This window comes from Garra rufa, chromosome 9, assembly GCF_049309525.1.
Source record: "Garra rufa chromosome 9, GarRuf1.0, whole genome shotgun sequence".
Taxonomy (NCBI): domain Eukaryota; kingdom Metazoa; phylum Chordata; class Actinopteri; order Cypriniformes; family Cyprinidae; genus Garra; species Garra rufa.
Window position 1 is genome coordinate 22,410,398 of NC_133369.1, and position 12,812 is coordinate 22,423,209.

Below are 12,812 nucleotides of genomic sequence, written 5' to 3' on the forward strand. Positions count from 1 at the left end.
TCCTTTTAATCTTTGTCTTTACACATTAAAAAAAGTCTTTGTTTTAGTGTTAACCTGTGTTTCCTGTACTGTAGGATCACCTGGTGAGCGTGTTAGGTGTAGCATCAACGGTGGCACACGAGTTGGGTCACAACCTGGGAATGAGTCACGATACGGCCGACAGGCGCTGCCAGTGCCAGAACGAGCCTCGGCTTGGGGGCTGCATCATGGAGCCCTCCACTGGGTGAGTGTTTGTGACTGTGATAATATAGTGCTGGTGATAAATCGTGCAGTGTGCAGTAAATGCTCCCGTGTGCAGGTTTATGCCCGGTCAGCTCTTCAGCAGCTGTAGCGAACGGGATCTCTCTCTGAGTCTACTACACGGTGGTGGAATGTGTCTGTTTAACGTGCCTCAGCCAGAGAGTCTTCTGGGAGGTCCACGCTGTGGAAACCTGTACGTGGAGAAAGGAGAGGAGTGTGACTGCGGCCTGCTGGATGTAAGAAAACACCTTCTGCCTGTTGGTTTCTGATTCTGATTGATAAAAATGACTTCTCAAGTAAAAGTGATAAGTGCCTTATTGGATAGTTCTACTAAAATGAATATTCTGTCATTATTTACTCACCTTCATGTTTTTCCAAACCTGTGTGACTTATTTTACTTTCTTACTTTTTTCAATTTTTACCCACTACAAGAAAGTTCAGTAGCTTCACAATCATGAATGGTGAGATTACAAATAATTCCCAGCCCTAATCATCAGGGCTATTAACAATTTGATGACAAACTCTCTGTCTGAACATGTCAGACTATAGGTTTGTAAAACAAATACACTACAAGTTTTGAACGGTAAGATTTTTAATGTATTTAAAGAAGTCTCTTCTGCTAACCAAACCTGCATTTATTTGATCCAGAGTACAGCAAAAAAAGTAAATTGGGGAATATTTTTACTATTTAAAATAACTTTTTTTCTATTTGAATATATTTTAAAATGTAACTTATTCCTGTGATTTCTGTCACGATTGCGTAAGGGGAGGTCTGGGTCCAAATGCAGGGAGAAAGGTGTTTTAATAAAACAAATAAACAAACCAAGACAAAAGGCCAACACGGCACAAAACTAATAACTAGAACACAAAATAACAAAACCAAGAACAAGATCAAAGGCCAGGGATATCAGGAACACAAAAGTACATCAAAGACACAAGACAATGCAGCCATGAAAACGGAATGAAGAGTGAGTGTTCTTATACAGAGTCCAGATAGTGAACAGCTGTGAGTGAATCAGTGCAAATGACAAGACAGACGTGAACAATCAAGGGAGTGCAGTGCCAGAACAGCGACCTCAGGTGGCTGAGGGAAAACCCACAGCCCCGATCATGACAGTACCCCCTCCCTACGGAACGGCTTCCAGACGTTCCCAAAGTCTGGAGGGAGGAGGTATGGAGGAAGGCAACTCAGGGGGAGGGATGGCGGGCCAGGCCCGTGCAGTGCAGTCACCGCCGCGTCAGAAACAGAAAGCGCGGCCGCCTCAGCGTCCGGAAACAGAGAGCGCAGCCGCCTCCGTGTCAGGAACAGAGCGCGCAGCCGCCCCCGCGTCAGGAACAGAGACGGCGGTTGCTTCCACGTCAGGAACACGTCACATGATCCTTCAGAAATCATTCTAATAATTTGCTGCTCAAAAAACATTTATTATTATTATTATGTTGAAAACAGCTTTTTTCAGGTTTCTTTGATGAAAAGAAAATTCAGAAAAAAACAGCATTTACCTGAAATGGAAATCTGTCTTTATCATCACGCTTGTTCAGTTTTAAAGCATCCTTGCTAAATAGAAATATTAATTTCTATCATTTATTTTTCTAATAAACTCTACTAACTACAAGCTTTTGAATGGTATAGTGTATAATGTTACAAAAGCTTTTTATTACAGATAAATACTGATCTTTGCATTTTTCTACTCATTACAGAATCCTGAAAAAAAATTACTCAAATGTTTTAAATCTTGATAATAATAATTAAACAGCAAATCAGCATATTAGAATTATTTCTGAAGGATCATGTGACACTGAAGACAGGAGTAATGATACTGAAAGTAGAACTTTGATTACAGAAATAAGTTATATTTTAAAATATATTCAAATAGAATGCAGATATTTTAAATAGGAAAAACATTTCACAATATTACTTATTTTGCTCTATTTTGGATCAAATAAATATAGGCTTGGTGAGCAGAAGAGACTTCTTTAAAAAACATTACAAATCTTACTGTTCAAAAACTTTTGACTGGTAGAGTAAATGTAGCAATACACTCTTCACCTCTGTAATCTGCTTTCTGTGTGTTCAGGAATGTAATGATCCTTGCTGCAATGCCAGCACATGTAAACTAATTCCTGGGGCCCAGTGCTCTTCTGATGGCATCTGCTGTGAAAACTGCAAGGTTTGTAAAGGTGCATATGATCACACATTTAGACATGCACTGCTAATGCCGCTCTTGCATTACATTCCATCCATCTCTTTCCCCACAGCTGCGCGTGGCTGGATCGGTGTGTCGGGAGCCATTGGGAGAGTGTGATTTGCCAGAGTACTGCACTGGCACTTCGCCCTACTGTCCTCCTAATGTGTTTCTGCAGAATGGAGAATCATGCAAGGACGGGTCCTCTTACTGCTACAGCGGCGTGTGTGCCAGTCTGGACGATCAGTGCCAAATGCTCTGGGGTCAGAGTGAGTGTCACATGCTTCACAATGATGAATCTAATGATTCTTACTTAGAGTCTAGATTTATTATGATTGATTCTCTGTTCTTTCCACCCTTCAAAGATTCAACCCACGCTCCACCAATCTGCTTCTCCTCTGTGAATAAGCAGGGGAATAAGTATGGAAACTGTGGCCAGATGTCCAACGGTTCCTACATCCCCTGTTTGAAAGGGTGAGGACATGTAGTCTTGATGATTTTCAAGCACTGACATGATCATGTCTGTTTTGTGATTTATTTGCATACTGTGTAAGCTTAAAGGGTTAGTTTAACCAGAAATTAAAATTCTATCAACTACTCACCCTCATGTTGTTTCAAACCCGTAAGACCTTCGTTTATCTTCGGAACACAAATTAAAATATTTTTGATGAAATCCGAGAGCTTTCAGACCCTGCATAGACATCAACGCAACTACCATGATCAAGGCCTAGAAAGGTAGTAAGAACATTGTCAAAATTATTAAAACAGTCGTCATATAGGGCCTTGAATGTGTTAGTTGCGTTCCTGTATATGCAGGATCAGAAAGCTCTCGGATTTCATCAGAAATATCCTTATTTGTGTTCCGAAGATGAACGAAGGTCTTATGAGTTTGGAACAACATTAGGGTGAGTTATTAATGACAGAATTTTCATTTTTGGGTGAAGTATCCCTTTAATTACAACAAAATGTGCTGAAACTGTGCTGTAATGTTGTTCACATTCAATTACATTGGATCTTATGGAAATATGATTTTAACCTTTGTAATAAATGTGCTCTGTTTTGCTTAGGGATGTGCACTGTGGTAGGATCCAGTGTCAGGGTGGAAGTGAACGTCCTCTGCTGGGCTCCAACGCTGAGATTCTGACCACAACGGTCAAACTGAACCAGAGTGACTTTACCTGCAGGGGCGCCTATTTTAATCTCGGTGATGACGTTTCTGACCCAGCCATGGTGTCACAGGGGACGGCCTGTGGGCCCAACAAGGTGAGTGTCCATAGAATGTTTATTTTTAGGATTGTTAGTTATCTAATATGGAAATTCTACCATATATTTAGTGTCATTATTAAATTCCATAATAACAGATTTTCATACCATAGTAAGAGAATTAGGAAGTTTTGTTTTGTTGTTTGTTTTTTTGAAACAGCAGTACAGCAGATCAATCTATTTGGTTGTTATATAATGTAACTAATTCTTATTTAGTTTGTAAAGATTATTTGCACAATTTTTTCTGTTGCACTCAGTATATTTCGCTCTCATTTTGTGTGTAGTTTGTGAATAATTTAGACTGTTTATATTTTTGTTGCACAAGACAATTTGTTCAGTTGTTTTCACTACTTTCTACACTATTCGTGTTTGTTGTTCATACTCAGATTAAGAATATATTTATCTAAAAAAGTTACTTTTTTATTGTGTTTTGCTATTATATAACACTGTTTCTGCTATGACTTTACTCCTGAAACATTTTTGGACAGGTCTATATTATCAATAAACTAAATAGGCCTGTTTTTCACTGAAAAGCGCCTATAATATGATTGTAATAAATGGCTATAACTTGCTTGGGGAATGTTATATATAGACAACATTTTATTTGGAAGTGTAAAACACCTAAATACAAATTTCTAAAGAAATTATATATACATTTATTTATAGTCCAATGAGAAAAAAATGCTTTTTAAAAACTTATTTGAGATGTATTATATTAATTGCATGTTTGATTTATTGTAACATTGTATTCTCAGGCATGTGTAGACCAACAGTGCCGGGACGTGTCTATGTTTGGTGTCGAGGAATGCCGCAGGAAGTGCAATGGTCACGGGGTGAGGAGAGAGGAGGGGAGGGAAGAAGCAAACACCGCAACTTTAAATAATTATAAACATTTTTAAAGGGTTCACCCAAAAATGAAAATTACCCCATGACTTTATCACCCCCAAACCATCCTAGGTGTAAATGACTTTCATTTATCAGACAAATACAATCAGAGTTATATTAAAAAATCTCCTGGCTCTTCCGTTTTATAATGGCAGTGAATGGCTGTTGAGAAACCATAATCTCTAGCTTCCACTAACTGTCGTACATGCACTTACAAGAGAGTGTTGTTCTAGCAGATGAAGGATGTAGACGTAGCGTAAGCCCCAGTGAGAATATGCTAGTCTCACGAGAACCAAGGTTTGTTGACAACAAAGGAAAACAGTAGAACAATGCATACGACAGTTTAGCGGAAGCTATAGATTACGGTTTATAAAGTTATAAATATGGATATTTTTCTTACACAAACGCATTGATTCACTTCAGAGGGCCTTTATTAACCTCCTGGAGCTGTGTGGAGCACTTTTTATAATGGATGGATGCAATTTATTGGACTTCAAAATCTCAACATCCATTCACTGCCATTATAAAGCTTGGAAAAGCCAGGACAATTTTTTTAATATAACTCCGACTGGATTCGTCTGAAAGAAGAAAGTCATATACACCTAGGATGGCTTGAGGGTGAGTAAATCATGAGGTAATTTTCATTTTTGGGTGAACTACCCCTTTAAGTTTTGCAAATGCAATTATGTTTCTGTTTTGTTTGTGTAGGTGTGTAACAGTAATAAGAACTGTCACTGTGATGAAGGCTGGGCTCCTCCTGACTGCAGATACTCTGGAACGGGTGGCAGTGTGGACAGCGGCCCTGCACAAGAGCCCAGAGGTACCACACACACACACACACACACACACACACACACACACACACACATACACACATGTTGGGTTTACATGTTTTATGGGGACATTCCATAGGCGTAATGGTTTTTATACTGTACAAACCGTACTTTCTATCGCCCTACACCTAAACCTAGCCCTCACAGGAGATTGTGCACACTTTTACTTCCTCAAAAAACTCATTGTGCATGATTTATAAGCCTGTTTCCTCATGGGGACCTGAGAAATGTCCCCACAAGGTCAAAATCTACTGGTATTCCTATCCTTGTGGGGACATTTGGTCCCCACAACGTGATGAATACCAGGTACACACACACACACACACACACACACACACTGACTAACTGTAACTTAGACATTTGTGTTCCGTAAGTAGCACTTCATCACACTGATTACATTGGCGTGGGAGTGTTTAGCCTGGTTTTTGTCTGTATACAGATTCGGATCCTGCGAGGGTGGCTCTGCTGGTCATTTTCCTGTTTGTGTTACCGGTCTCGCTGCTGTTTGTCGCACTCCGTTTCCCCCGCTGTCGACGAGGCCTTGTGTACCTCGGCCACACCCCCTTCAACAAATCCAGACAGAGCCGGTAAGACTGAAAAAAAACCACAGAATGACACAGGGGTTTAGAGATGACATACTTTATTACAGTTATTTATCTCACATTAGCAAAGCAGCAAAAACATTAGAATATTAAGTAAATATCATGTTCCATGAAGATATTTTCTAAGTTTCCTACCCTAATATATCAAAAATTAATTTCTGATTAGTAATATGCATTGTTAAGAACTTCATTTGGATAACTTTAAAGGTGATTTTCTCAATATTTAGATTTTTTTTTTTTGCACCCTCAGATTCCAGATTTTCAAATTTAAAATTTTCTGTTTTAAAATTCATTTTGGGAAAGATAAATCATAAATATCCTGGTGAAACAACAGTCATGACAACATAATGAAGGAAAAAAGCCTTAAAAAGGAATAAAAAAAAAAAAGTGATTTAGTAGTTTGCCATAATCTTTTATTATGTAGAAATAGTTAATTATTTAACATTTTAATTGATAAATAAATAAACTGCTTATTAAAATTTAAAATTGTATTCAAGGTGTAAGGATAATATAACTTTTTACTTGATGGTTACACCACATTAAATTTAAACTACCCCAGTGAAAAAAAATTGAAAACATAAATACAAAGAGTGCATTTCTAAGCGTTTGGCACATGTGCTTTAAAATCAGTGATCAGACCACCTTTGCAATGAGATAAATTCACTTCAGTCAGCATAATAGAAATCATACGTACTGTAAAAGAACACAGGTACCTTAAAAATACAACAGCCAGACAGAAATTACAATCTTAGGTGTTAATGTTAGATAAGAGATAAGATCCATCAAAGGCATAGATCATATTCTAAAAGCGTTAAGATATTATTTTACTGTGTTTTACCCATTGTGCAGTGCGGTCTCGGTGGCCTATATTGAATGCTGTGTGAAAGAGGAAAACCGGAGGTATCTGTCAATGTGCAGCTTCAGTTTGTGGTGCAAAAACAAGCCATGTGATAGCAGTCGCTATACTCGTGTAGCTGAACGTTTGTCTCTCACCAGCAGGGGCTTTGAATGACAATGAAGAAAAATTTAAATCATAAAAATTGGCTTTGAATGAGTTGTCATTGACAAGCTCCTCTCTAGTTATATACACTCTAGGACTTCCAGGATCAGTCTAAAGAGTTAAATTTCTTTAGGACACCGGAGGTCTAGCTCGATGAGAAAAAAAATGTTTATGTAGTCTTCCTAAGTGTCTCCCTGCTAGCTGTCTTTCTCACACAATTCTCCAGTTCCCTATTACACAACAGTGCTGGTGTATGTGAAATAGATTTAGATGCTTGCTTATCTATGTGGTTTTGTAACATCAAATTCCCTCTAATATTATTGGTATGAAATGTACATGAAATTGAGCAGCAACACAGTTCTAATCATATTTCTCTATGCTGAAAGATGTTACATTAGTTTGAGTGTGTAAATATGTGATATTTTGTGAAGATATTGTATTTTCCCCACAGGACTCCTGCTATGGAGCTTACAAATGCTCGAAATGGAGATCAGGTGCAACCGCTTAGGTACCAGTGGCCCCACCAGAGCGACATCCCTCTCACACAGGCTATCAGCAAGGTACAGTAAATCTGCTCTATAGAAAAACAGTGCTGCTCCAGAGCACCGTTCGCTGATGCAATTACTGGAGCATGATCTTCTGTTATGCGGTGTATGGTTACTGAGAGTCAGCACGGAAATACAGAAATGAGCTCACAGTGAGGTCACCACATCCAGAGAGGGGAAATGACAAAGCAAGCTGGTGGTAGATGAGAGTTTGGGTTGTATAAGATGTTCTCACTTCTTTCTTGTTGTTGAAAGAAGTGTCTTATGCTCACAAAGGTAACTGAAAATACAGTAAATATGGTAATATTGTGAAATTTAAAAACAATTTAAAATAACTGTTTTGTTTTTTTAAAATGTAATGTAATCCTGTAATGGCAAAGCTACATTTTCAGCATCTGGAACTGGCAATCCAATTACTCCAGTCTTTAATTACTCAGATCCTTCATTAAATGTTAGATCATGCCTTCATGCCAGATAATTAAGATCAAGGCCCGGACACTAGGGCTTGGCAGAAAATATCCGTTTTGTCTGTCAAAAGTTTACATACACCTTGCAGAATCTGCAAAATGTTAATTATTTTACCAAAATAAGAGGGATCATACAAAATGCATGTTGTTTTTTATTTACTACTGACCTGAAAGAGAAAATAACAGTTGAATTTATAAAAATGACCCCGTTCAAAAGTTATAATACTGTGTTGTTACCTGAATGATCCACAGCTGTGTTTTTTTGTTTAGTGATAGTTGTTCATGAGCCCCTTGTTTGTCCTGAACAGTTAAACTGCCCGCTGTTCTTTAGAAAAATCCTTCAGGTCCCACAAATTCTTTGGTTTTTCAGCATTTTTGTGTATTTGAACCCTTTCCAACAATGACTGTATGCTTTTGAGATCCATCTTTTCACACTGAGGACAACTGAGGGACTAATATGCAACTATTACAGAACCACTGTAAAACACTGGCTGATGCTTCAGAAGGAAACACAATGCATTTGAAAATCATGATAAATTTCAATTATTTTGTCTTCTGGGAAACATGTAAGTATCTTCTGTAGCTTCTGAAGGGCAGTACTAAATGAAAAAAGTGATATTTAGGCAAAATAAGAAAAATGTACACATCTTCATTCTGATCAAAAGTTTACACCCCTGGCTTTTAATGCACGGTGTTTTCTTCTGAAGCATCAGTGAGCATTATATAGTTCTTACTGACCTCAAACATTTTTGGTACTATCAATTGTTAACACTCTAATTATATTCTAATTATAAACACTATCATTAGAATACTTTTGTTATGCTCACCAAGTCTGCATTTTATTTGATCGGACACACAGAAAAAAGCTGTAAAATTGCAAAATACTATTGCAATTAAAAATAACAGTCTTCTACTTTAATATAATTTAAATATAATTTATTCCTGTGATGCAAAGCTGAACTGTCATCAGCCAGTACTCCAGACTTCAGTGTCTTTAGAAATCATTCTAATATGCTGATTTTTATTATTTTTTGGAAACTTTGATAGTTTTTTCAGCATACTTTTATGAATAGGAAGTTTAAAAGAACAGCATTTATTTAAAATATAAATCTTTTTTTAACAATATACACTACCATTCAAAAGTTTGGTGTCAGTCTTCTGAAAGAAATTAACACTTTTATTCAGCAAGGATGTGTTGTTAAAAAAGATTTGTATTTTGAATATTCTTTTGAACATTTTATTCATCAAAAAATGTCCAACATTGATAATAAATCCGCATATTAGAATGACTTCTGAAGGATCATGTGACAGTGAAGACTGGAGTAATGACTGCTGAAAATTAAGTTTTGCATCACAGGAATAAATTATATTTTAAAGTATATTACAATATAAAAACATTATTTTAAATTGTAATAATATTTCACAATATTACAGTTTTTGTTCTGTATTTTTCATCAAATAAATGCAGCCTTTGTGAGCAAAAGAGACTTAAAAAATCACAAATCTTACTGATACCAAACTTTTGAAAAACAGTGTAAGTTTAATATTTTATATTATTAAATCCATTATATTAATCTATAGACACCCCTAGTGTAATTTAATCTGTTTTCCCAAGGCTGTTTAATTGTTCCCAAAGATACAGATATAATATCAATACTGACAATCTGATATCATATCAAAGCGGACATTCTGGTAACAATCCAACCCTAGAATGTATGATGTAGTTCCCTGTAGTAGATTATTTATTTTCTTGATCACTAACAAGGACAGAGGCAAAATGCTAGTTATAGATTGAAAGGTCAGTTAAGGCTACTGAGGGCTGATACACAGTGTTTGGGTTATAGAAGTCACAACCCTTCTCGTTCACCTGGATAATAAAAATGATCTGGATGACTCTATCCTCGAAATGACAAAAAAATTGTGTGATGCAGTAAAAGTAAAGACCAAATGCATTTGTCCTCCATATGTAACACATACATTGCTCCCTGCATGAACTGCAAAAATATCTGACAGTTCCTCTAGTTCATTGAGTCTCCTTCTGCTGCTGTTATAACAATACCAGCCAGTTATCCTTGGCTCACTGTCATGCTTAAAACAGCTAACTTTCTTTATTGTAACATGCATGTGCAATAAAAGTTCACTCCCTCTCTACTACCCCCCTCCGCAACACTTTTGTCTTATTGTTAGGTCCAAAACAGGCCTGCTGCTCCAACTAAACCTCTTCCTCCTGATCCTGTCATTAAACCCGCTCAGGTAAATCTCATTGCTGCTCACAAAGCTTGTGAGAAACAGAGATGTATAGAGGTCTTCTGGTAGATGTAGTGGTGTGTGATTTTTCACAAACCAATGCAGTTTTTATTGCTCTTTCTGGTTCTTCAGTTGACGGGGCATTGGCCCGCCCCTCCTACCAAACCCCTTCCTCCTGACCCCATCCCCTCAGAGAGCAAGATGCAGTGCAAGGTAGAGGGAGCATCTGCTGTTAGCTGTCATGTTTGACTGTGGCTGTTACGTTGTCTTGGCCCAAAGTGTCTACCTGTAGAAACTCACTCCATGTTCCTAGTTGTGGTCTGTGTCCCTGTGTGGTTTTGCATGTGGAGGTGTGCTTGTGTCTCTGTTGTTTGACTTTAACAGTAAGATGGTTTGCGCATGTGAAAGGGCTGGTGGTTTCTTTGGAGTGTGTTGAGATCCTAGTACCTGTGAGATCAGACTGGGGGAGAGCAAGATGTAATCTGGAATATGTTCAAATATCACCATAAAGAAAAGTTTTATCGACATCTAATTCATCAAAATGTGCACTTCAAGTTGTAAGTTAAAGGGATAGTTCACCCAAAAATGACAATTCTGTCATTAATTACTCACCCTCATGTCTTTCCAAACCCGTAAGACCTTTGTTCATCTTCGGAACACAAATTAAGATATTTTTGATGAAATCTGAGAGCTTTCTGACCCTCCATAGACAGCAAGGGTCCTACCACGTTCAAGGTCCAGAATAGTACCAAGAGCATTGATAGCTTCATAAAATTATGGTTGAACCACTGATGTTACATAGACTATTTTGTAGATTTTCTTGTTTTTTCATGGACCTTGAATGTGTTAGAACCCTTGCTGTTTATGAAGGGTCAGAGAACTCTCGGATTTGATCAAAAATATCCTAATTTGTGTTCCGAAGATGAACAAAAGTCTTATGGGTTTGGAACAACTTCTGGCTGAGTAATTAATTAAACATTAACATTAAATTAACGAACAACCCTAGTGGTTTGGAAAAAGGATATATGGAAATGTAATTAAATTATTGAATACATTTATATAAAATCTTAATACAATTCAAATATTTAAATTCAGTACAAAATTAAGTTAGAATATATCAAGTAGAAAATAAAATTAAAAAATGTATAATACATTCTAAAATTTTATTTAAAATTTAACATTAAAAGATGCAAACAAATGTCAAAATGTAATATTTAAAAAGGAAATTATTCAGATTTATATAAACCTAGCACCCTTGTGTGAAAAAGTGATTGCCCCTGTTGAGTTAATATGTTTACATCAACACTAGAAGCAGTGACTTATGGAAGCCTGTTTCTGCCACTAAATAAAATATAAAAAAAGGGAATTGCAACTTTTTATCTCACATTTCTTAATTTTTTTCTCCTAATTGTGAGTTTACATCTTGCAATTCTGACTTTTCGCAGAATTGTAAGATATAAACTTGCAATTGTGAGTTATAAAGTCAGAATTGTGAGATTAAAACTCCCAATTTTTCTCAGAATTGTGACTACTTTATCTCATGCAATTGCGAGTTATAAACAATTCTGAGAACAAAATTCCCTCAAAATTCCAATATAAAAAAACATCTTTTTCTTGCGAATTGTGAGATAAAATGTCAGGATTGCGGATTTTTATCTCACAATTCTGACTTTATTTCTCGCAATTACGAGTTTTACGAGAGTTATCTCGCACTTCTGAGAAAAAAAGTCAGAATTGCGGGAAAAAGTCAGAATTAAGTTTTTATCGCACAATTCTAAAAAAAAAAAGATCAGAATTGCACGATAAAATGTCAGAATTCTGAGTTTTTATTTTACAATTCAGAGAAAAAAAGGCAGAATTGCGGGTTTTAATCTCACAATCTTGACTTTATAACTCACAATTGTGAGTTTATATCTCACAATTCTGAGAAAAAGAGTCAGATTTGTGAGATAAAATGTCAGAATTGCACGTTTACATCTCACAATTCTAACTTTATTTCTCGCAATCGCAAGTTTTTATCTCGCACTTCTAAAAAAGTCAGAATTGCGGGAAAAAAAGTCAGAATTAAGTTTTTATCGCACAGTTCTAAAAAAAAGATAAGAATTGCACGATAAAATGTCAGAATTCTGAGTTTTTATTTTACAATTCAGAGAAAAAAAGGCAGAATTGCGGGTTTTAATCTCACAATCTTGACTTTATAACTCACAATTGTGAGTTTATATCTCACAATTCTGAGAAAAAGAGTCAGATTTGTGAGATAAAATGTCAGAATTGCATGTTTTTATCTCACAATTCTAACTTTATTTCTCGCAATCGCAAGTTTTTATCTCACAATCCTAAAAAAAAGTCAGAATTGTGGGTTTTATCTCATAATCCTGACTTTATATCTCACTGTTCTGAAATAAAAAGTTTTTATTTTATTATTCAGTGGCAAAAACACACTTCCATAGTGACTTTATGTACTTATTTATGAGCATTGTCACAGATATATTATCACCCTCCACAATAAAATTTGACCAGTTAAAGAAGTGGATAACATGACTATTA

At 36.4% G+C, this 12,812-nt stretch overlaps 1 protein-coding gene across 2 annotated transcripts in view; it reads left to right on the forward strand.

Moving 5' to 3' along the window:
• Nucleotides 1-12,812, forward strand: part of adam15 (ADAM metallopeptidase domain 15) — a 30,036-nt gene that overhangs the window by 13,937 nt on the left and 3,287 nt on the right. Inside the window, exons 11-22 of one of the 2 annotated variants that reach the window (XM_073847128.1) lie at nucleotides 75-223; nucleotides 299-476; nucleotides 2,316-2,408; nucleotides 2,497-2,692; nucleotides 2,789-2,897; nucleotides 3,491-3,686; nucleotides 4,442-4,519; nucleotides 5,280-5,391; nucleotides 5,844-5,991; nucleotides 7,458-7,566; nucleotides 10,206-10,271; nucleotides 10,398-10,478. In XM_073847128.1, coding sequence (XP_073703229.1) covers nucleotides 75-223; nucleotides 299-476; nucleotides 2,316-2,408; nucleotides 2,497-2,692; nucleotides 2,789-2,897; nucleotides 3,491-3,686; nucleotides 4,442-4,519; nucleotides 5,280-5,391; nucleotides 5,844-5,991; nucleotides 7,458-7,566; nucleotides 10,206-10,271; nucleotides 10,398-10,478 — 1,515 coding nt within the window. The remainder of the gene's footprint in view (nucleotides 1-74; nucleotides 224-298; nucleotides 477-2,315; nucleotides 2,409-2,496; nucleotides 2,693-2,788; nucleotides 2,898-3,490; nucleotides 3,687-4,441; nucleotides 4,520-5,279; nucleotides 5,392-5,843; nucleotides 5,992-7,457; nucleotides 7,567-10,205; nucleotides 10,272-10,397; nucleotides 10,479-12,812) is intronic. The other variant, XM_073847129.1, reaches the window with a different exon arrangement.